We start from the raw sequence: 21,859 nt of genomic DNA, 5'->3' as shown, positions 1-21,859 counted from the left end.
AAGATGGACAGACCTCCTCCCAAACTCCACCGACGTCACCTCCTTCGTCTCCCCAAACACCCCCTTCCTCTCCTCCTCCCTCCCCTCCTTCATCTCCTCCTCCCTCACCTCCTTCATCTCCTCCTCCCTCACCTCCTTCACCCTCCCAGACACCTTCACCCCCTCCTTCATCTCATCCTTCATCTCCTTAAGCATCTCCTTGTAGTCTTTCTTACCTTCATCCATGCAACATGACACGGCCCTCTGCCATTTCCCATTCATAACTTAACCAGCTTAATAACCATATTACTAACCAGCAGACCCGGCTATACTAACCTGCATAACCAGCCTTACTAACCAATAGAATCAGTGGAACCAGCTACACTGACCGGCAGAACCATCCTACCAGCCAGTAAAACCAGCTACACTAATCAGTAGAACTGACCAACTATGATGTAATGGTACGTCTGTCTTCCCACCTGTCTGTCTGTCTGTCTGTCTGAGGGGCCGGGCCGGGGGAGGGTCAGTTGTTTTGGCAGCAGGGGTTCTGTCTGGGGGGGTTCTGTGTGGGCTGGACGGTGATAGGAACCACGTTGGACCCGGGAGAGAAGTCGGAGTCTGGGCGTCCAGTGATCTGTCTCTGGGACATCATGTTGTAGATGGCTGGGGGGAAGACGGACGACTGGATGACTACTCAAATAAATGCTGCTCGTTGGATAAAAAGTCACACAATAAACAGGAACAAGCTCCATGAAGTGTGTGTTGTAGCGTGCGTTTCTGCTCCATACTCTCAGTGTGGAGTTGACCTAAAATGAAATCTAAATAACCACATAACATACCGTTGTATGTTGCTTTTCCCTGTATTCTGCTGTACTGTACTGTACTTGCAAACTGTATACCGGTCATTTGACTGTCCTGCTACTTAAACTCAGCTATGTTCATTGAAGGACTGCTGCTGCCACCTAGTGGTGATAACGGGGGTAAACATCAACTCTTCTAATCATTTTACAATGAAGACTAGATTAACGATTAAAGTGTAGGGCGGGGGAGGGGGGGTGGGGGTACTGACCTGTGAGAATAGTCTGGAATGCCAGTTCCACATTGGAGGAGTCCAACGCTGAAGTTTCCAGGAAAGACAGGCCATGCGTCTCTGGAGAACCACACAAGAACACGGTCAATACCGTTGCTATGGTTATTAACTTTAAAGGTCCCATATTACACCACCAGGCGCGAGTGTTAGCCGCTACAAGACGTTTTGAAAATCTGCCTCTTCCGATATCAAAAGTGGGCGTGTCCTCCTAGATGTGTGACGGATAGACGAGCAACGTTTGCTACGGTCCAATGGGTAGGCTGGCAGACTGATCCATCCAGCACACAAATAGATGGACACGCCCACTTGTGATGTCACTAAAACACAGGAAGAGGCAGAAAAACGGCTTGTAATGGCTAATCACTCTCACACCTGGTGGTGTCACATGGGACCGTTAAGTGACATAGTGGTGCGGTCACCTGTACAGGTGAGTTTACCTGAGAAGGCCTTGGCCTCGTCGGTAGGCACCGCCCGCAGGTGGCGCAGGTCGCTCTTGTTGCCCACCAGCATGATGACGATGTTGTTGTCGGCGTGGTCCCGCAGCTCCTTCAGCCAGCGCTCGGTGTTCTCGTACGTCAGGTGCTTGGCGATGTCGTAGACCAGGAGCGCGCCGACCGCCCCGCGGTAATACCTGTCCAACGCCACAGGGGGGTGCTTAAAGGCGACACATTACACATTGAGTGTGATTAGCCGTTACAAGCCCAGATGTGTCCTGGATGGATCAGTCTGCCAGCCTACCCAGTGGACCGTAGCAAACGTTGCTCATCGATCCGTCACACATCTAGGTGGACACGCCCACTTGTGATATGTCATATGGGGCAGATGTTCAAAAACGGCTTGTAACGGCTAATCACACTCCCACCTGGTGGTGTAATATGTCCCCGTTACCGAGCAGCCCAGGGCTTCATTCTCAAGGCATGTTTTATCAGGGTCTCAGAGTGAAGGTCTGGCCCTTTCACAGATTTAGACCGATTTGCGGACCGATTCTGCCCTACACTGACCTACATTTACCGACACCGGCCCACACTGACCCAAGGATGTTCTTAAGGCTTAATTATGGTTGGACGTCGACGCAACGCAAGGGGGTTCACGGACCCATTACGTCCTTGCGGACCCTCCTTGCCTCCACCGCAAGGGCTTGACCTGCGCCTCCGGAAATTGTTTAACCATGAGTCGATGTGACGCAGCAGCAAGGGCTGTGATTGGTCCACTAACGTAAACCCGAAGTAAACCCAACACAGAACCATAACAGGTTCATGACTACGTGGAAGCGACTGCGTGGTCATTGCGGTGAGTCAATGTGGAACCATAACTAAGCCTTAGTTACTTAGTGTGTCATGGGTTGGGTGGTGAAAGGTTAGGATTAGGTTACAGCTGGGGTTTGGTAAAGTCAGGGTTCGCTGGGGTAAGGATACAATTTGGGTTTTGATAAGTTAGGCTACTGGTTCCTATTCTCAGGGCTAGGGTCAGGGGTCGGGGTGATTGTCAGGGCTCAGGGGCCGGGAGGGGGGTTCTTATACTCAGGTGATGGGGTCAAGGTCCAGGAGGGGGGTTCTTACGCCGAGGTGATGGCCCGGTACCGCTCCTGGCCGGCCGTGTCCCAGATCTGAGCCTTCACGGTCTTGCCCTCCACCTGCAGGCTGCGCGTGGCGAACTCCACCCCGATGGTGCTCTTGCTCTCCAGGTTGAACTCGTTCCGGGTGAAACGAGACAACAGGTTACTCTTCCCTACGCCAGAGTCTCCGATGAGCACCACTAGAGAAAGAAAGAAGAGAGAGATGCATATAACGAGTGTATTCATTTATATTGTATATTTTGGATTAATTGGGTTTTATCTTCCATCTTGTATCACATCGACTATGCTCATGTTATGTCTATATTTTTATGTAAAGCACTCTGTGCATGTCATGTCTGTATTGTAAAATGTCTGTATTTGAGATGGATTCCTTTGAATGAGAGGTGCTCTACAATGTATATGATTGTAACTACACTAAGAACTATATAGACTATGACGAGATAGGTAGATAGTTATATTGACACTAATAATAAAGTTTGAACAAAAGCCACAGTGCTGTTTACAATAATGAGCAAATGATCAGTGATCAATGAGTAGCATGATAAAAACGGAATCTGGACAATATGATGATAGGAAGAGGATGACGTCATCTGATCTTGTCGGCTCGATGGGTGCGCACGCACACTCGGCAGGTATTTCCAGTCTGACGGCACCGGCTTGTTTAGGTTTCAACTGCTGATTCATGTCGCTTTGTCGATACATTAGAAACATAGCCTATAGCCTTAATGACAAAATAACTCATATAACTTACTCATTGAAAGGGATATATGACAGTAATATGGGCATAACTTTATGAATTAAATATAGATACGACCTCAGTCATAAACTATTCACGGCTCTATGGTTTAACAGATATTGAAAAGTACAGAAAGTACGAGCTCAGTACGCTGTTATGTAAAACGGTGGTCGATGTAACTCGGGTGAATAATGGTCATTTACACAACGGGATGAGGGTTTTGACAGTTTGATTGCGACCGTGGCGTGGATTGATCAATACTCTCTTTCATTAACTTTGCGACACTTGTCGTTGAAATGTCAAAACCTCTCCAGCAGATTCTTGTTGCTTCAATTGTAAATGCAACGATTGAAGCTGACCAAAGGCCGATAAATGCTCCAATAACCTACGAGCAAATCGAAAAGAGAAAACACAAACAACCGCTCACCTTTAAACAGATAGTCATATTCGTCTTCCTTGGCTGACATCGTTCCTCCGCCCGTTCTGAATAGCTGTCAAATCAACAGAAGTTCAACACGATCCAACGTCTGCTATCGGGCTGAGGTTGTTACTCTACAGGTCGTTGAAACTTCACACGTTGTTACGTTACTTTTTGCCCCGCGGTCTGGCATTAACTCTTCAATTGAATAAACCTCTTCCAGGTCCTCAATTTACTTCAGTTTCAACCTAACAACACTACCAACTAATTACTATCATCCAAGTTTTCTCTTCCTCGCTCTGCGGGATCCCAGAGGTGAATGGCTTGGTCCCGCCTCTTGCTCGTTCTCTTTGGTGCATAAACCAGCGACACCTGGCTGCATGTGATCATATGATTGGTCCACTTTGCTGTCGACTTTGATTGGTTAGTCGTCGCTGCTTATGGGACGCGTTGAATCCCGAGCTGCACTACAGTAGCATTGTTCACAATTATAACCAATAATTGTTGTTTTCCAATAGACCTAGATTTATATGAGCTTATTACAACGAGCGTCAACATTTCAAACACAGAAAGAAGAATTTAGTGAAGAAATTAGTTAAAGTCTGAGTTTTAATGTTTATGGTCAACATGTAATACACAACTGAAATAAAAATAAATTCTAAACGGTTTTTATAAACAATATCAATGAATAAAAATCATTGTGGTAGCCCTTTCATAGCGTACCATATTACTATAGTATTATGGGATGAGTCAAATCCATCCATCTATAATGATTGTCTGATATGATGACGTGAGGAGCCTGCTCAGATGTTTCTACAGCAGGGCTTCTTGTCGTCTGCTCTGGTTTGGCCTCTCAGGGACACTGGAGCTCTGAAGTCTCGCTGGATAACCTCCTTACGACCCAGCCTCCTGTGAATCTCTGGGAACATTCGGCACACCTCAGATTACAATCCATACCATCAGATTCCTACCAGACTAAAATCAAAAATATCAGATCCCAATCAGATTATAATCCATACTATCAGATTAAAAATTGATTACAATCGATACCATGAAGTAGGCCTAATAAACAATGCTATCAGATTAATAGCCAATTAAAAACCATACCATAAGGATAATATTACAATCAGATAAAAAAATAAAAGGATAAAACATCAGATTAAAATCCAAACTATCAGATTAAAATCCATTTGATCAGATATTTATCACATTACAATAAAATTACAATATTACAATATTTACTTCGATACAGGTTATTTGTTATAATATATTACCTGACAAGACACTGTTGAATGCTACCTCGACATTAGTGGACTCTAAAGCAGATGTCTCCACAAACAGCAGAGCTTTCTTTTCTAGAGGGACAGAGATTGAAGCCTGCTCAGCTAACATAACTAGCAATGTTACGTATATTTAAAATCAACCAATTGTTTTCCAAGGGGAACATGACATTCAATTCCCCCAGAAGGTCACTTGAGTACTTGTACAGCCCCTAATGTGTTTGCATCTATGCATTGAAAAGATGTGAATAGTATAGCTCCATGTGCCTCTGTGAACAATGTTTATAATTACTTTTACAATTTCCCCCCCCCTTTGCGATGATAGGGTCATCACTGTCAGTCTGTTGCCAGCTCATCAACAACATCAAGCACCGCCTCTACGGCCAGTCCGCCTGTGACGAGGCTTCCAACCTCCAGCAGGAAGAGGAAGAGGACCACCCCACGCAGTGATACCACCGGCGGCGACCCCATGGCGGCCTTCCTCGACCCCCAGAGGCAGCAGCACGCTGAGCATATGGAGGCGGACCAGCTGCGGCAGAGCCGTGAGGTGGAGACGTTCGCTGGGTGGATGTCGTCCCAGAGGGAGATGGGTGAGCGACGACACCGGGAGAACAGGCACGTGTTCAACCGGCTGTATGCTGCCATCGAGCCCTCACACCCTCACCGACATACAACCCGTGCTCCCTTTGGGGAGCAGGGTGACCACGGGCCAGCGGGGGGAGTGGGGAGGGGGGGAATCATGCTGAATCTTCCTGCAGCACGGAAAAGGCAAACTTGCCTAGTGTGAGTGCGCCCTTAGGGGAGGTTTAACCGGTAGAGGAGGTGTCTACGGTGTTTTAGAGGAGGTGTACCTTATAGTGTTTGAGAGGAGGTGTTGTATAGGAGGTGTACCTGATAGTGTTTAGAGGAGGTGTTGTAGAGAAGGTGTACCTCAGTGTTTTAAAGGGTTTGTAGAGGAGGTGCACCTGATAGTGTTTCAAAGGTGCTTTTGTAGCGAAGCCGATCTATGGGATGAATAGTCGGGACAATGTTGTAGAGGTGTACCTGGTAGTGCTTTAAATGGGGTGTTGTTGTAGTGGTGTTGTAGAGAGGGTATGTTTAGAATAGGTTTTGTAGGGGAGGTTTTTGAGGAGTTGTATTTAGACGAGATGATTTCGAGGAGGAGTATTTGGAGGAGGTGTATTTGGAGGAGGGGTACCTGCGTACTGCCTGGCCTCCTCGGTGGCGACACACCGGTCGGACTCCAGGTCCGTCTTGTTGCCGACCAGCATGACGACCACGTGAGGGTGGGCGTGGTCGAACAGCTCACTCAGCCATCTCTCTACACACTCATAGGTGGGCTTCTTTGTGATGTCATATACCACTAACGCCCCCACTGCTCCTCGGTAATACCTGAGTAGTAGTATAGTAGTAGTATGGCAATAGTAAACCAGCAAAGTAGTGTAGTAGTAGTATGGCAGTAGTAAACCAGCAAAGTAGTAAAGTAGTAGTATGGCAGTAGTAAACCAGCAAAGTAGTATAGTAGTAGTAAAGTAGTGGTATGGCAATAATAAACCAGCAAAGTAGTATAATAGTAGTAAAGTAGTGGTATGGCAATAGTAAACCAGCATAGTAGTATAGTAGTAGTAAAGTATTGGTATGGCAATAGTAAACCAGCATAGTAGTATAGTAGTAGTAAAGTAGTGGTATGGCAATAGTAAACAAGCATAGTAGTATAGTAGTAGTAAAGTAGTGGTATGGCAATAGTAAACCAGCATAGTAGTATAGTAGTAGTAAAGTAGTGGTATGGCAATAGTAAACAAGCATAGTAGTATAGTAGTAGTAAAGTAGTTGTGTAGCAGTAGTTTAGTAGCATATTAATAGCAGAGTGGTAGAATAGTAGTAACTACCATGGTGTTAAACATTATGCGTACTGTATTGACTTTTATCACCAAAGAATTAATTTGTTTTTGGCATAGTGTTCATCCCTTGTAGCACAGTATTAGCATGATTTTAACATGGTATTAACTTAGCGTTGTTTGCATGGGGTTAGCGCTGAGGCGTACGCGGAGGTGATGGCGCGGTATCGCTCCAGGCCGGCGGTGTCCCAGATCTGAGCCCTGATGCTAGCCTCGCCCAGCTGCGTGGTCTTGGTGCTGAACTCCACCCCGATGGTGGCGCGGCTGTCCAGGGTGAACTGGTTCTTGGTGAATCGAGACATCAGGTTGGTCTTGCCCACACCAGACTCTCCGACCAGCACCACTGGAGAGGAGGGGGGGAACCGGAGTCATTTCAGTTTTACGTTCAGGGTAAACATTGAGGCCTTGTGAGTTGTGACGCCATAGCACAGATTCACTGCAAACGGTAAGCGTTACACTATATTCAGTGGGGTGAAGCTTTGGAGGGAGGGGGTAGGGGCAAGGAAGAGGAGGGTCCAAAGACCTTTAGGGGGCACTTCATTTTCCCTTATTTTTTTACAATAAAGATGGACAACACCGATTTCTGGTCAAATGCTGACATCTACTTTGTGGAGGAATAATTTGCCAATTGGCCAAATCGTACACGTTGCACCTTTAAGGTTAGAGTTAATAGGAAAGCCTTATCCCGTTGAAGAGTGTTAGCCCGGTTAGGGTTAATCTTAGGCAAAAATTATCTTATTTCATAGGGAAAAAACACTTAGTTGTATCTATGCAGTGGGTAAGAACAGGTAAGGTGCACTAGGTTACACTGTTCCCCTGTAAGCATGTCTGTGCATAAGAGAATGTACAACATAATCTGAGCTGGGTGTTTCAACGGATCTGATTGTTGGCAGATAAAGGGGGATTGAAGTTTCTAGTCCTATATCTCCTTTATCTTCTCCTGTCTTTGTCTTATCCTCTGTGTCAACTATCTCCGCTGTTGAGTCGGGAGACGGACACTATTCACTCCCATACTGAAAGATGGCGTGTTTTACTGTGGCCTTGCTTGTCTTAAAGAAAGATCTCCTGAGCATGTCTTGAAGTCCTGTGCTTGGCTCATTCACATTCAGTGGTTTCTAGGACCTTGGTTGAGAAGGTTAGACTGAAGATAGGGGCAGCCTTTTATCATGGAACACATTTACTCTTGTTAAACAAGAGGAATGGGAAAGGGCGTGACATGGCGCCCCATCAAGATGTTGAGATCATTTATAAATTAAGGTGTATAAAAGCGAGGTGTTGAGCTAATATAATCTCTAATATCCAGAGATATTCAATTGGGAAATTCCTTGGTATTAGCCCATAGTTCTAACCATAGGTTAAAACTATAGTTTTAACCATAGATTAAAACTATAGGTTACAACTTTGGGATAATACCATAGGTAAAAACAGGATGATTGTTTAAAGTGTGTTGATGAAGCATAAGGCAGATAGTGATAGCCCTCATAATAATTATGTGTATAAACAGTAACGGAATGTTTACTTGTTCCTCACTGGGTGAATGTTTTCCTACTTTAAACTACTGGGTAACTCATGTAAAGATTACTACAGGTCGCTATGACAACGTGGCCTGGCTTGTCCTTTTTGGGGTACTTTATAAAAAAATAAAAGTATATACTTTAAATCCATATGTGCTCTAATAGAAAACTATTCCACACTGCTCTAATATAAAACTATAATATTCTTACAAGTAAAATCTCTAAATAATCGAAAACAATCTAAAAGGACATTGTCAGATTTAGTAAATAAGATAGTTAAAATATTTACCTTTGAAGACAAAGTTGTAGGCAAATTCTGAGCCCATGATGTTACACTGAATCTTCTAAGATCCGAATCTGTTAAGAGGGGACACGAGTGAACACAAGTTCTGTGATGGTGTCATGGTGGGAACGACAAGAAGGCAGTTTGGGGGCGGAGCTTGGATGGGTTGGGGGCGGAGCTTGGTCATTGACTCACAGTGGCGAAGTCACGCCCCTTCCGGTAGAGCCCATGGGACCTATGAGATCGAAAAATATGAATGGGTTTCAATGGAGAGAAAGTAATTATCTTCTGATCCCAGTCTTTCTATGCCCCGGATTACACATATGTTGTTTGTGGATTTGAATTATATTTTTTCATGTCAAGAGTTTGACCGTTTATTGTGCAATGGTTCAGTTAAAGTCTGTATAGAAAACACAAAGAGAACCACTACATGTCTCATGTGCCGTCACGCTCCCTGCGACTGGCGTGGACAAGACCGACAATCTCCCCATCCACATAACTGAAACTCTCCACATGCCCGTACTTATAATGGTTTTCATCCTTTTATCCTCCCCTTGGAAAAAACCTAACACTATCAAACCTCTTCAGGAAAATGTTTTGTTTTCTTTGCATGAAAAATTATCATTTAAATCCACAAACAACTAATGTGTAATCTGGGGCATATACAGACTGGGGCCAGAAAATAATTACTTTCTCTCCTTTGAAACACATTCATATTTTTCGATCTCATAGGTCCCATGGGCTCTACCGGAAGGGGCGTGACTTCGCCACACTATACGGAGACGCTAAGCGATGTAACGCCACCTGCTGGAGAAACATTAGGGTCGCCATTTACTTTTAAACTCTGTTATGTTAATTTTCCCTGCATGTTTTGAATTGTGATCAAACGTATGGGAGTTACTAAAAATGCCGACTGATACCAGTAGAATACAATAACAATTGGAAAAACTTAAAAATAAAACATGGCTTGATGATGATAGGGGCTGTGCTCAAATTGGTACACTTCTGCCCTTTTTTGTACCCTCTAAATTTACAGGACCTACAAACCTAAAAAGGCCATGACAAAACACAGGTGGATGTATCCACTACCTACCAAATGGCTTGTCAGGTATATATCAAAAGAGAAATCTCAAGGTCAGATCTCATCCATGGAATAACTCAGGATCGCTGTTCTGAGTTGTTTGTACTTCTTCAAAGCCTAAAACGTAATGTCCATAATGTGTATGTATGTGCGAGTGGATGCAAATTTTTCACTGGCTTTGCCACTTGTTCAGTATTTTTCCCATTCTCCGCTACATAGCCAGGAGGGAAAAAATTTAACTACGGATTCCTGTTTTCAAGCACTTTAAGCACGATTATTTTGATGGGTTCTGCTGAAGTATTCACTTTTGAACTTGCAGAGCAGGATGGGTCTTCTGAAAAGCACACCACAAATCCTCAGCTCAACAGAAACACGCGTGGTGTTGTACACGACAGTTTATTATACAATCGTCAAGCACATCTGCAATTTTATTATGAAAATAGAACACAAAAACATTTTGAATCACGGTTTCCAGGTGTCTTTGTATTCCTTGATGATCATACTTTACTATATATTAGATATTATATAGGTAGATGATCACACAAAATTAAAAATGATACAGAATATTTTTATTTGGCCAAACCCTCACCAGGAAAACTCACAGGTGAACATGCAATCATTTGTAGATGCTTCTCGCTGTTCAGCTGCATCAGTGTCATTAAATCAAACTAACAGAAGTTTAATAAACGTAAACAGACGACCAAATACATACAAATCAAATCTCTGAATACACAGGGAAACAGTCCTTTTAGACGCCAAAGCAGTCCATGTATCACGCTCCGGAGGAGAGGAGGTGCTGAGGAGCAGAGGAAGAGCGATGACGAAGAGCTTCTGAGGACAGGAGGAGGCTCCGAGGGGAGCAGGGGTTGGCTGGGCCGAGGAGAGGGGTTGCCGGCAGGGGAAGAGGGGGCCGAGTAGGGTGCCGGACCCCGCTAAGAGGCTGCAACCTGGGTCAAAGGCTCCTCCAGGTAATCCACCAGAGCCTCCGCCTGAAAGTAGAGCCACTTCATCAACACCAACGAACATTACCGAAATAGTAGCAGTGAATAATGATACATTTTCAATAAATAACCATATTATGATGCAATATCAGTACTAAATAGCAATACATTATCAATAAGACATTATAAATACATCTAAAGCCAATGGTTTATTCCACGTACACGCTACCTGTATAGCTTACCTTAGCTTTCAGCATTCCAAAACCAACAGTTTCTTTAGCGTACATGCACAGCAGCAGGTTCGCCACCCTGGTGATAGCGACTCTGCCCTCCTGAAAGAAAGGAGAGAATGTACAATTAAAAAAGGAGAGAACCGAGAATAAAGAGCCACAACATAAAGGAACAATGCTACAGCTAGCTCGCCTCTCACCATGCAGTCCATCAGGATGAACTTGAGCTTGTCCTCGTTGAAGGCTTGGTGCCCATTCTTGTCGTATGCTGCCCAGATGTTGCTGGCGATGGCCGCGGTGACTCTGGCGTCGGTGTCGCCGTAGCCAGAGTAAGCCAGCAGGGATCCCTCGTTGTTGAGTAAACTATTCAAAAAAGTTCGCAAAACTGAATGTAAAACAAACTGAATACATCTCATACAGCCACAATATTCCACTCTTCCCTGTCTGTGATTTAAAAAGGTGCTGTAGGTCAAATGTAATTGCTATTATTTTAGCGTGATTAGTTATTAATTAGTTCCCACTCTCATCCGACTAACCAGGCTATCGCATCATTAATTGGTTCGGGTAACCTATTTTGCCAGTCAATCACAGATGCTTGTAAAGACAGTTCGGAGGGCGACAGTTCGAACTGTCGTGGGACACAGTTCGGAGAACATCACGGGGCATAAAGGGAGTGGAGTTTAATTAGACCAAACATTCTTCTATAAATTAAACACGTACTACAGTGACATCAGCGCGGCAACAACACATAGCAGCAGCCGTTTGCGTCTTCATCCGTTTACCTGTACCAACAACGCCTGTCTCCAATTAAACACATTGTACTGGCTTCAGTTAGGCGACTCAGTGTGTTAGCTTCGGTTAGCCTACTTACAGGGTGCTCTGTACTCCGTTAGTGTTCGCCTGGCTGAGGACCTGCGTCAGCGCCTTCGGTCGTAACATCGCTCCTCGGTGACTGGACGGGACTAATAGACTAAATGACACTGTGAATTACACCGTTACTACTAAATCCTACATGAAAAAACACACAAGGAAAAGCGAGTTCGCAGTTTTGTCACCTGATGTTTCCCTGGTCCGTATGTTCCTCAAAATGCATTGTGGGAGTTGTAGTATATCTGCGCTCATTTACCAGTTGTAGTTGTCTTGTATTAAATAACTACATCACCTTATATTACAAAAGCAGCCTGTAGATGAGGCTGATGAAGAGGATTTTAGCGCCTTCAGAAGGGATTTCGTCATTGGAAGAGGTCTCTTATTCATAGTCTTTGTGATTGTGGTGGTGATATCTATGACTAATTATTGACCATGGTAAATGCACAGATTGATATCCTGGATCCTGTTTTGAAGGTCTTTTTGTCCATTGGGCAGGATCATTCCCTTAGGGTTACACCAACAAATAATCTAATCCTTATAATGAAGTGTTCGCGTTGTGTTATCTGGGTAAACACCTAATGATTAGAAACACACCAAACAAAATAACAAAATCTATAATCAAACAAATATTATCGGATCCGCACCTACTTTAGTCAACAACTACTTTGATAACTGAAACATATAAATGTAACTGTTACATTATAGTAGGCTACATATATAGCCTACTAGTTTCAACAGCAGCAGCAATGGAGACAAAGCAGTTATTCCTATTTACTTGGCTTTCCTTCATGTAAGTACTATTAAACTCTTGTTAAATAGACTTATTAGCATCATGCCAATCAAATGACATTATTATGCAATATCTCTCCTCTAGGCCTATCACGTTTTAATATTGTATAATTTTACATCCTACTGCATCATTATGAAATATGATACCATCATATTAATACATTCATTATTCAATTAATATAATTCCGTCATAACTACGTTGCGTATAGGGTCGGCTGCCATGGGAACGATCAGTTCTTCAACGACCACGCAGATCTACAACTCCCAGAGTCCTACAGTGTTCCCTGGATGAAGGCGGTGGAGGACTCCAGCCAACTGTCCGCTCTGTCCATCCCCGGCCGGGTCCCACGACAGCCTGTCCCTGGACGGGGGGACCCTGGCCCGGCACCAGGCCTGGCCCCTGGACCTGCAGCTGAGAGCGGGTATCCGCTACCTGGAGGTGAGGGTGCTGGCGTTGGGGAACACCCTGTACGTGATGCAGGGTGTCAGGTACCAACATGACACCCTACAGGAGGTCCTGGACACCACCCTGGCCTTCCTGTCGCAGTACCCCAGCGAGGCGGTCCTGCTCCATGTCCTCTCTGAGATGTCCGAGCACGACAGGGTCCAGCGCATGGTGCAGGACCTGGTGGGGCCGGAGCAGCGCGTCTGGGTGAGCTCCGGCATGCCCACCATGAGGGAGGTCCGGGGGAAGGTGGTGCTGGTCCAGAAGAGTTCCTTCGCCTTGGGAGTGCCCCTCAAGGCGGAGGGCAGCGGAGACCAACGCGTGTCAGAGATCAAGGATAAGGAGGACTCGCTGGCCAAAGTGCTGAAGCAAGCAGCGGCCGAGTGCAGAGGAGATAACATCGTGGTGAGCCACTCCAGCGGCACTGGCTTCGGAACCTTCTGGGGGATGTTTTTAACCCCCCGGCGCGTGGCGGAGAAGGTGAACCCCTGGCTGAACCACTTCCTGAGTCAGTACAACCCCAACCACCCCAGACCCTGCTTCGGGGTGGTCGCTATGGACTTCCCGGGGTTCGACCTCATCCAAACTATCATCAACTTAAACTGGTATTAAGATCATGGCTCAGGATTCATATATTAATTGATTGTATTATCAATTAAATCAACCTATAGGTGTTTTAATAATTCAAATACAAAAAATTGTTCTGATAATTTTTTTTAAAGATAATTGGTTGGCCTACATTTCTCGATTATTGTATGTTGTCAGGATTATTTACTAAACTTCATTCAAATAAAAGTTTCAAAAGACGGATTTATTTTGTGTTTTATCGTTCTTCTTAAAGGAATACGAATATAAAGGGTTAAGGGGGGCGGTTCTACCGGGAATCATTGGGCTCGGCCTGGGTTTGTTATTATGATCTTCGAAGAGTGCAACTGCGCAATACGGGAGTCTGATTAATCCTTCAGTTGGCTCGAGTCAAAGTCAGGGTAAAATCGTTTATATACTACAGAAAGACTCAAACCGAACAGGTGAGAAGAATCCACCTCGCTGTCGGGCGGAAGTTGCGTTTTGGTTTCGTCTTCACAATTGGGTTGCATTTATTTTGAGGAACAGTAGATCAGAAGAAAGTAGTTTCTTAAAATTATGAAATTGTGTTGAAAAAATAATAAATATTTTTCTTGCTAATAAACCTACAAGTATGTGGCACCGATTAATGCGATTAATAAAAGGTAATTTAACAGTATGATTCATATATTCCTGATTGCGAGGCTGGCATACGGATATGATGGTGTTTATAAACGGCCATGTTGGGCTGTTTTTCAACCAGAGTAGCGATCATGTGTCAGCAAACACTCAATATTAAAAATGGTTGATTATGAAAAGGCTACTTTCTATTGAAATAAACCTATTAAACCTAGTGAAATATACTCAGAAAATCAACTTCAGCGCAGAGTATTTGCGGGCTGTCTTCTGGATGTATTGGGGTTGAACAGAGAAATATGTTATTTCAGGAGTTTAATTTGAACAAATGAAAACATGATTTAGCCTACTAATGTAGGGCTCATTTTTAAAAAACGGTACTATGCCCAGACCAAATATAAGACCATATGAATAAGATGCCCCCCCCCCCACACGCTATTCTATTGATGATATTGATGACGATATTCTTTTGTTGAATAGAAAGCTCATGGTTTTTGTGGGTTCCAGGAGGGACATCATGTCTGTGTCCATGACCAAAAGCGAGGGGGTGACGGTGATGACCATGACCTCTGACCCTGGAAGCGCTTGTCCGCCGCTGTGTCAGATCCTGAAGGCACTCTGCTACAGCCCGGTGTGCTGCAACGTGTCCCAGAAACTACGCTCAGTCCTGGGGACCTCCCACTCAGCTCTAGGGGTTAGTTTACACATAGTTTACACCTCCCACTCAGCTCTGGGGGTTAGTTTACACCTCCCACTCCCACTCAGCTCTGGGAGTTAGTTTACACCTAGTTTACACCTCCCACCCAGCTCTGGTGGTTAGTTTACACCTAGTTTACACCTCCCACTCCCACTCAGCTCTGGGGGTTAGTTAACACCTAGTTTACACCTCCCACCTACTTACACCACCTAGTTTACACCTCCCACTCCCACTCAGCTCTGAGAGTTAGTTTACACCTCCCACTCAGCTCTGGGGGTTAGTTTACACCTCCCACTCCCACTCAGCTCTGGGGGTTAGTTTACACCTAGTTTACACCTCCCTCTCAGCTCTGGGGGTTAGTTTACACCTCCCACTCCCACTCAGCTCTGGGGGTTAGTTTACACCTAGTTTGCACCTCCCACTCAGCTCTGGGGGTTAGTTTACACCTAGTTTACACCTCCCACTCCCACTCAGCTCTGGGGGTTAGTTTACACCTAGTTTGCACCTCCCACTCAGCTCTGGGGGTTAGTTTACACCTAGTTTACACCTCCCACTCCCTATCAGCTCTGGGGGTGAGTTCATCTCTAGCAACATGTGTGCCACCTTGGTTCTGTATGATCATGTATCAACACAAGGCGCTAAGACACGGCAAACACTTTCAATATGAATTGGTTATTTAAAGGGCCCGCTGTACCGACATGAAAAACTTTATTGATAAGCTACAAAACAAACATTTGAATCAACCTCTTGTGACTCCTGGTTGCTTTTAACCAATACATCCTTGGTTGTTTCTGTCTTGGTCGGAGCACAGCGCTCCAAAATGGGCGTGAGGAATCGATTACTCGAGTACTCCTCGTTACAAATGAACTCGGTTGGTGGACAGGCAAACTCGAGTTTGCATATACAGCAAATGTATCAATTTTCTGTCGGCGCCACTAACGCATGACGTGGGCACAAAGAAAATTAAATGCATCCATTTCAATGGCGCGTTCCGTGCCGTGTGCAGGCACGCCAGAATTCAAAAAGTTAAGAGATGGCGGTTAAAGCAAACCGCAGCGAAGAATTGAAATACTTTAAAGAAATAGGAGATCAGAAGGTGAAATGTAAAATATGCCAAGCGAAATCGAGCGACCAGAAAGTACTATGCGGCAACATATGCTCCTGAAACACAACGGTGAGTTTGGGAAAGCAGACCCGCAGCAACGGTGAAAGTGAAAGTGTGTCGGCTATTTTCACCGCCGCAAGACGCAGCTGTAAATTATCCCGGGCGTGTAGAGAAGATCACAACGCTTAGTATTTCCATAGTCCATTTGCTGCCGTTTTATTTGCAGCTTTAAGCATTTATTTGCAATGGTTAGGCTACTTGTTTCGTTTTTTTTAAACTGTTATTACAGGCCTTGGTTCGACGTGATTTAAATTGTGAGACGCATATTTATTTTTGTAAGGAAAATGTGTTTTGAACGTTTGCAAAAATAAATAATGAATACTCTGATAACTCTGACTGTTTTGATGGAGAATAAGCATTACATGTTTGGTTGGTAATATTGCCGTTCATCATCCGGCCTATTCCTGCTGCAGATGCGTTGCATTCTAAAAATAGATATGATTTAACGAGTACTCGATTGATCCTCGAGGAATTCCTTCGTTCACTCGAGTTTGGAATTTACTACTCGTGCCCATCCCTAGTTTGGGATGATCTGGTTCAACCAACGATCCAACACAAGACATCTATTTAAATGTTTGTTTCAACAGATTATCAGTGCACGTTTGAGGGAAGACACATGCATGTGTACATTGGGCATTTACCAGCATTTTGTTTTCAAAGTATTCCAAATGTTTTTCATAAAATCATGAATGGTATTATCTTTCGTGTCTCAACATTAGCCATATCCAATCGACTGCGTTGGTCAACGATTTTGTATGTTGGTATTATGGGTTTGTTGTGCAGTTGAGATGATCCGGGGCTAACCCTGAGGTCTTTGATGCAAGAATCGCGGCTAGAATTATATAGTGTGAGCTCTGTCTTAGAGAGAAGGCATGGAGATCGTTCTGTTTTTGTTACCATCAGAAGTCACGTGGGATTTGAACAAACTAAAGGTGTGTGATGATTTGTCAGGCGATGCAGGTGATGGTGGGCCTGATGAACATTGGTCTTGGAGGGGTCCTCTCTACCAGCGGGTCAGGCTACCTGTTATGGGAATCTGGCTACTTCCCCTTCTGGATGGGCTCCCTGGTGAGGAGAACACCCTCTTCCTCACTACACTACTCACTATAGTACTCAGTTTACTACTCACTATAGTACTCAGTTTACTACTCATTATAGTACTCAGTTCACTACTCACTATAGTACTCAGTTTACTACTCATTATAGTTCTCAGTTTACTACTCATTATAGTTCTCAGTTTACTGCTCATTATAGTACTCAGTTTGCTACTCATTATAGTACTTAGTTTACTACTCAATAGTCCTCAGTTTACTACTCATTATAGTACTCAGTTTACTGCTCATTATAGTAGCCACTTTACTACTCACTATGGTACTCATAATAGTATTCAGTTCACTACTCATACTACACACACACATAGGTGCTCTCATGTATTTTCCTCCCTCCAGTTCATCGTGTTTGGCTTCCTGTGCATCCTGTCTGAGAAGTTTCCCAGTCTTTGTTTGGTGAGTCTCAAGAGCAACACGTGTACCCAAGTCCCGCTCCTGGAACCGCAAAACCGTCTAATTGCATTTAGATGAAAATGAAACCCCCAATATGTGTAGGGTCCGAGAGGGTAAATTGGGGCGGGAAATCAAGCCGGTATATTACCTCGGTCGGTGTAAACACGCAGACCATGCCGGGAAAAAGGCGGGCAGAAGACGGGCATATTTGGCAAACACGTTTTATCTCCAGCGGTGTAGAGCTCTAGTTGTGTATGTCCAGGTGTTAAAGTTCTAGTTGTGTGTGTCCAGTTGTGTAAAGCTCTAGTTGTGTATGTCCAGGTGGTGTCCAGTGTGACTGCTCAACTGTCTGGAGTAGGGTTCTCCATCACAGCCGTGGTGCTGTACTTCATCAACCTCTTCCACGGAGAAGGCGGCAGTTGGCCCTGCGAAAATAACCGCTACGACTACTACCGTAGGGAGAGCACGGGAGCCCCCATCGACTACAGCTCGGATATTGAGAAATGTCTTGAGGGCCTCAGCATCATCAAGGTCATTATCTATATCATTATTTATGATCTCATTATTCATACACTTGAACTTACTACATGTCTTGCTATTATTATCTCAATATTACGATTACACTTTCTCTTACAATTATATTCCTCACTTTTATAAATACACTATATCAAACCATCATAAACTCGCTATTGTTAATACACTGTATCTAACTATTATATTCTCACTATGTTAATACACTATATCTAACTATTATATTCTCACTATGTTAACACATAACAAAGCCCCCTGAACTTTTTGAATGACTATTTATTTAAAAACAAACGCCCCTTTAACATATATTTTTGTGCGAAATGGTGTCTACGCACTTGAAACATGCCGGAAAGTCTGTGAATAGGCCTTTTTTGTCCAAAATAATGAAACTATCCTTTAACTTACAGTGTATACTTATATACTATCATTATAAATATTTTTGTGACATGCTCCAGGGAGTTCTAGCAATTTAATATTAATTGCATTAATATTCCTAATATAAATTTGTGTTTGTGTTCAAGGGGGTTCTAGCAGGTTATTATTATTATTATTAATATTCATAATAATATGTGATGTTTGTACTGCAGGCGATTCTACGCGGAGTCAACGGTCTACTGATCATTCTCTCAGTTCTCCAGCTCTGCCTTTCCATCTCCTGCGTCGTCCTGGGAATCAAAGCCGTAAAAAAGGGCTTCAAGAAGGAGAAAAAGGTAGGGTTAGGAGGAGGAGAACCTGGTACAGTAAGGAGGAGGAGAACCTGGTACAGATAGGAGGAGGAGAACCTGGTACAGATAGGAGGAGGAGAACCTGGTACAGATAGGAGGAGGAGAACTTGGTACAGATAGGAGGAGGAGAACCTGGTACAGATAGGAGGAGGAGAACCTGGTACAGATAGGAGGAGGAGAACCTGGTACAGTGTAGGAGCAGGAGAACCATGTACTCCATATCCACCTGTTCCATCAGATAGACAGTAAATATACAATGGACTTATCTTGTCTACTGCTGTAATATATTTATATCTATTAACCACAAATTCTAACCATTAAGACCATAATGTCTTAATTATCCTTTGTGTGTGTGTGTGTGTGTGTGTGTGTGTGTGTGTGTGTGTGTGTGTGTGTGTGTGTGTGTGTGTGTGTGTGTGTGTGTGTGTGTGTGTGTGTGTGTGTGTGTGTGTGTGTGTGTGTGTGTGTGTGTGTGTGTGTGTAGAGTGAAGACATCGAACAGTACTCACCTCTCCTGACTGAGAAGCCTGCCTACTGAGGCTGTGAGGCCAACGTTGGTACTGCAGCCAGGGGCAACACTACGTCATATGTTATCACTTATCATCCTATATTAAATACAGGTAACTAATTCAATACAGAATGTCACAGCTTATAATTCCATATGGTATGCAGGGAAGATATGTAATGGAGACATTACCTACAGGGATTGTGTTTCTGGCTCTAAGCTTTTCAGGTTTTCCTTTTTTCTGACATAGGCCTACTACTAACATTATAACCGTCTTTAGCAAAACATTTCTTGGCAATGCTAATCAAATAAAACATAAAATAACTTCATATACAATGCATATATTTGTATTTTATGAATGAATGATAATAAATTTGATTACAAAATGAATGGAGTTGTCTTTGCATTTGCATGAAGCAATATTAACTCGTTCCAACAGGAGCAGGAATTGAGACAAAAGTGTTATTTCTTCTTTCTTGGCTTTCCTTATTGTAAGTATTAATGAGATACTATTAAACTCTAGTTTAATATACTCATTAGCACCGTGCCAATCACGCAACATTATTATTAAATAGCTATCCTCTATCACGTTATAATATCGTATCATATTACATCACAGTGTATCATTATGAAATATGAAACCATCATATTAATACATTAATTATTCAATTATTATAACATGGCTCTTCTCATTGCTGTGGAATGTTCTGTTCACTTTCATGGGCCTTCCTGACTTCCGGCGGTGGATTATGTAAGGTATAATGAATAGAACGCCTGTCATATCGGGAAAGTAAGCCCCGACAGGGTGAACAGTACAGTGACGCGAAGCGGAGGTGTCTTGCTTCTCCCTGAAGGGCCTTACTTTCGATAATGACGGTTCTATACATTATCCCGCTTATTACACGGCTACTTGCCAAAACGAAAAAAATATCTTCACACGGTGTGTCTTTTTACGATTTATTTGTTACCATTCGTAGTGTTGATCAGCAGAGAAATAGTTTTCCCAAGACGTTGACGTCGCTCATCAACCAAATACACTCTGGTTGATAAGTTACTGGACTGCTGGCGGAGCGGTACGAAAGACGTGAATCAGAGGCAAAGAAACAATTTTCCTTGACAGCGGCCAAATATGCTTGGCAACGGTCAAATATCAAAAAATTATTGACCGCTGGAAGTCGGGAAGAACCATTCTAGTGAATGGAGCATTCTACACCATTGAGAAGAGCTGTGTAATCATTTTCGTTCATGACCATTGCTAAGCATATATAATGAGTGCTGGAGAGTGGATATTTTCCCTCTGATTCACGTCTTTCGTATCACTCCGCAAGTAGTCCGGTAACTTATCAACCCGAGCGTATTCGATTGCTAAGCGACGTCAACGTCTTCGGCAGACGATTTCTCTGCGGATCAACACTACGAATGCTGGTAACAAATTAATTGTAAAAAGACACACCGTGTGAAGTTGATTTTTTGTTTTTGGCAAGTAGCCGTGTAATAAGCAGGATAATGTATAGAACGTCGCCGGTCTTTATCGAAAATAAGCCCCGTCAGAGTGAAGCAAGACAACTCCGCTTTGCGTCGGTGTCCTGTTCGCCCTGTCGGCGATCTATATATTCCGTCATGACTACATTGTTGTGTATAGGGTCGGTTGCCATGGGAACGTTCAGTTCTTCAACGACCACGCAGATCTACAACTCCCAGAGTCCTACAGGGTTCCCTGGATGAAGGCGGTGGAGGACTCCAGCCGTCTGTCCGCTCTGTCCATCCCCGGCCGGGTCCCACGACAGCCTGTCCCTGGACGGGGGGACCCTGGCCCGGCACCAGGCCTGGCCCCTGGACCTGCAGCTGAGAGCGGGTATCCCAGCAGCGCGTCTGGGTGAGCTCCGGCATGCCCACCATGAGGGAGGTCCGGGGGAAGGTGGTGCTGGTCCAGAAGAGTGGAGAGGGGAGCGGAGACCAACGCGTATGAGAGATCAAGGACCAGGAGGACTCGCTGGCCAAAGAAGGTGAACCCCTGGCTGAACCACTTCCTGAGTCAGTACACCCTCAACCACCCCAGACCCTGCTTCGGGGTGGTCGCTATGGACTTCTCGGGGTTCGACCTCATCCAAACTATCATCAACTTAAACTGGTAATAAGATCATGGCTCAGGATTCATATCTGATGTTAATCAATTGATCGTATTATCAATTAAATCAACCGATGGTGTTTTAACAATTCAAATACAGCAGTTTGTTTTAATAAAAAAATGAAAATGAGAATTGGTTGGCCAATACATTTCTCGATTATTGAATGTTGGCTGGATTATTTACCTAACTTCATTCAAATCCAAGTAACAAAGGACTTCTTTTGTGTTTTATTGTAGTTTTTTAACGGAATAAGAATATAAAGGGTTAAGGTTTGG

The 21,859-nt window shown here is 44.0% G+C and overlaps 4 protein-coding genes and 2 pseudogenes across 6 annotated transcripts; 3 read left to right on the top strand and 3 right to left on the bottom strand.

Annotated features, from left to right (window-relative positions):
* Positions 1-156: 156 nt before the first annotated feature.
* rab11al (RAB11a, member RAS oncogene family, like) lies at positions 157-4,211 on the bottom strand. Its single transcript, XM_056603150.1, has 5 exons — positions 3,809-4,211; positions 2,629-2,824; positions 1,507-1,700; positions 1,049-1,129; positions 157-642 (listed from the first exon to the last, which is right to left on the bottom strand). Exons 1-5 carry the CDS (start codon positions 3,846-3,848, stop codon positions 503-505), a joined length of 651 nt encoding a protein of 216 aa, XP_056459125.1. The 5' UTR covers positions 3,849-4,211; the 3' UTR covers positions 157-502.
* A 194-nt stretch (positions 4,212-4,405) lies between these two features.
* LOC130391879 (ras-related protein Rab-25-like) lies at positions 4,406-8,901 on the bottom strand. 2 transcript variants are annotated; one of them, XM_056602202.1, is made up of 5 exons: positions 8,781-8,901; positions 7,125-7,320; positions 6,278-6,471; positions 5,074-5,154; positions 4,406-4,718 (listed from the first exon to the last, which is right to left on the bottom strand). In XM_056602202.1, the coding sequence occupies exons 1-5, from the start codon at positions 8,815-8,817 to the stop codon at positions 4,603-4,605; spliced, it is 624 nt and encodes a 207-aa protein (XP_056458177.1). In that variant the 5' UTR covers positions 8,818-8,901; the 3' UTR covers positions 4,406-4,602. The 2 variants fall into 2 exon arrangements, with proteins under 2 accessions (XP_056458177.1, XP_056458178.1); XM_056602203.1 differs by lacking the exon at positions 5,074-5,154.
* Positions 8,902-10,209: 1,308 nt separating this feature from the next.
* Positions 10,210-12,211, bottom strand: lamtor2 (late endosomal/lysosomal adaptor, MAPK and MTOR activator 2). 2 transcript variants are annotated; one of them, XM_056601467.1, is made up of 5 exons: positions 12,082-12,211; positions 11,898-12,006; positions 11,227-11,389; positions 11,039-11,128; positions 10,210-10,844 (listed from the first exon to the last, which is right to left on the bottom strand). In XM_056601467.1, exons 1-5 carry the CDS (start codon positions 12,146-12,148, stop codon positions 10,788-10,790), a joined length of 486 nt encoding a protein of 161 aa, XP_056457442.1. In that variant the 5' UTR covers positions 12,149-12,211; the 3' UTR covers positions 10,210-10,787. The 2 variants fall into 2 exon arrangements, with proteins under 2 accessions (XP_056457442.1, XP_056457443.1); XM_056601468.1 differs by having other exon boundaries at positions 11,898-12,123.
* Positions 11,640-13,934, top strand: LOC130391360 (1-phosphatidylinositol phosphodiesterase-like; annotated as a pseudogene).
* An 81-nt stretch (positions 13,935-14,015) lies between these two features.
* On the top strand, positions 14,016-19,838 carry LOC130391363 (high affinity immunoglobulin epsilon receptor subunit beta-like). Its single transcript, XM_056601466.1, has 7 exons — positions 14,016-14,158; positions 14,838-15,024; positions 17,144-17,260; positions 17,641-17,697; positions 18,016-18,225; positions 18,813-18,935; positions 19,435-19,838. Exons 2-7 carry the CDS (start codon positions 14,848-14,850, stop codon positions 19,486-19,488), a joined length of 738 nt encoding a protein of 245 aa, XP_056457441.1. The 5' UTR covers positions 14,016-14,158; positions 14,838-14,847; the 3' UTR covers positions 19,489-19,838.
* A 378-nt stretch (positions 19,839-20,216) lies between these two features.
* Positions 20,217-21,803, top strand: LOC130392346 (uncharacterized; annotated as a pseudogene).
* Positions 21,804-21,859: the final 56 nt, after the last annotated feature.

The sequence above is a fragment of the Gadus chalcogrammus genome, chromosome 11 (genome assembly GCF_026213295.1).
Source record: "Gadus chalcogrammus isolate NIFS_2021 chromosome 11, NIFS_Gcha_1.0, whole genome shotgun sequence".
Lineage (NCBI taxonomy): Eukaryota > Metazoa > Chordata > Actinopteri > Gadiformes > Gadidae > Gadus > Gadus chalcogrammus.
Note: the sequence above shows the minus strand (reverse complement) of the source record. Positions and strands in the feature narration are given on the sequence as shown.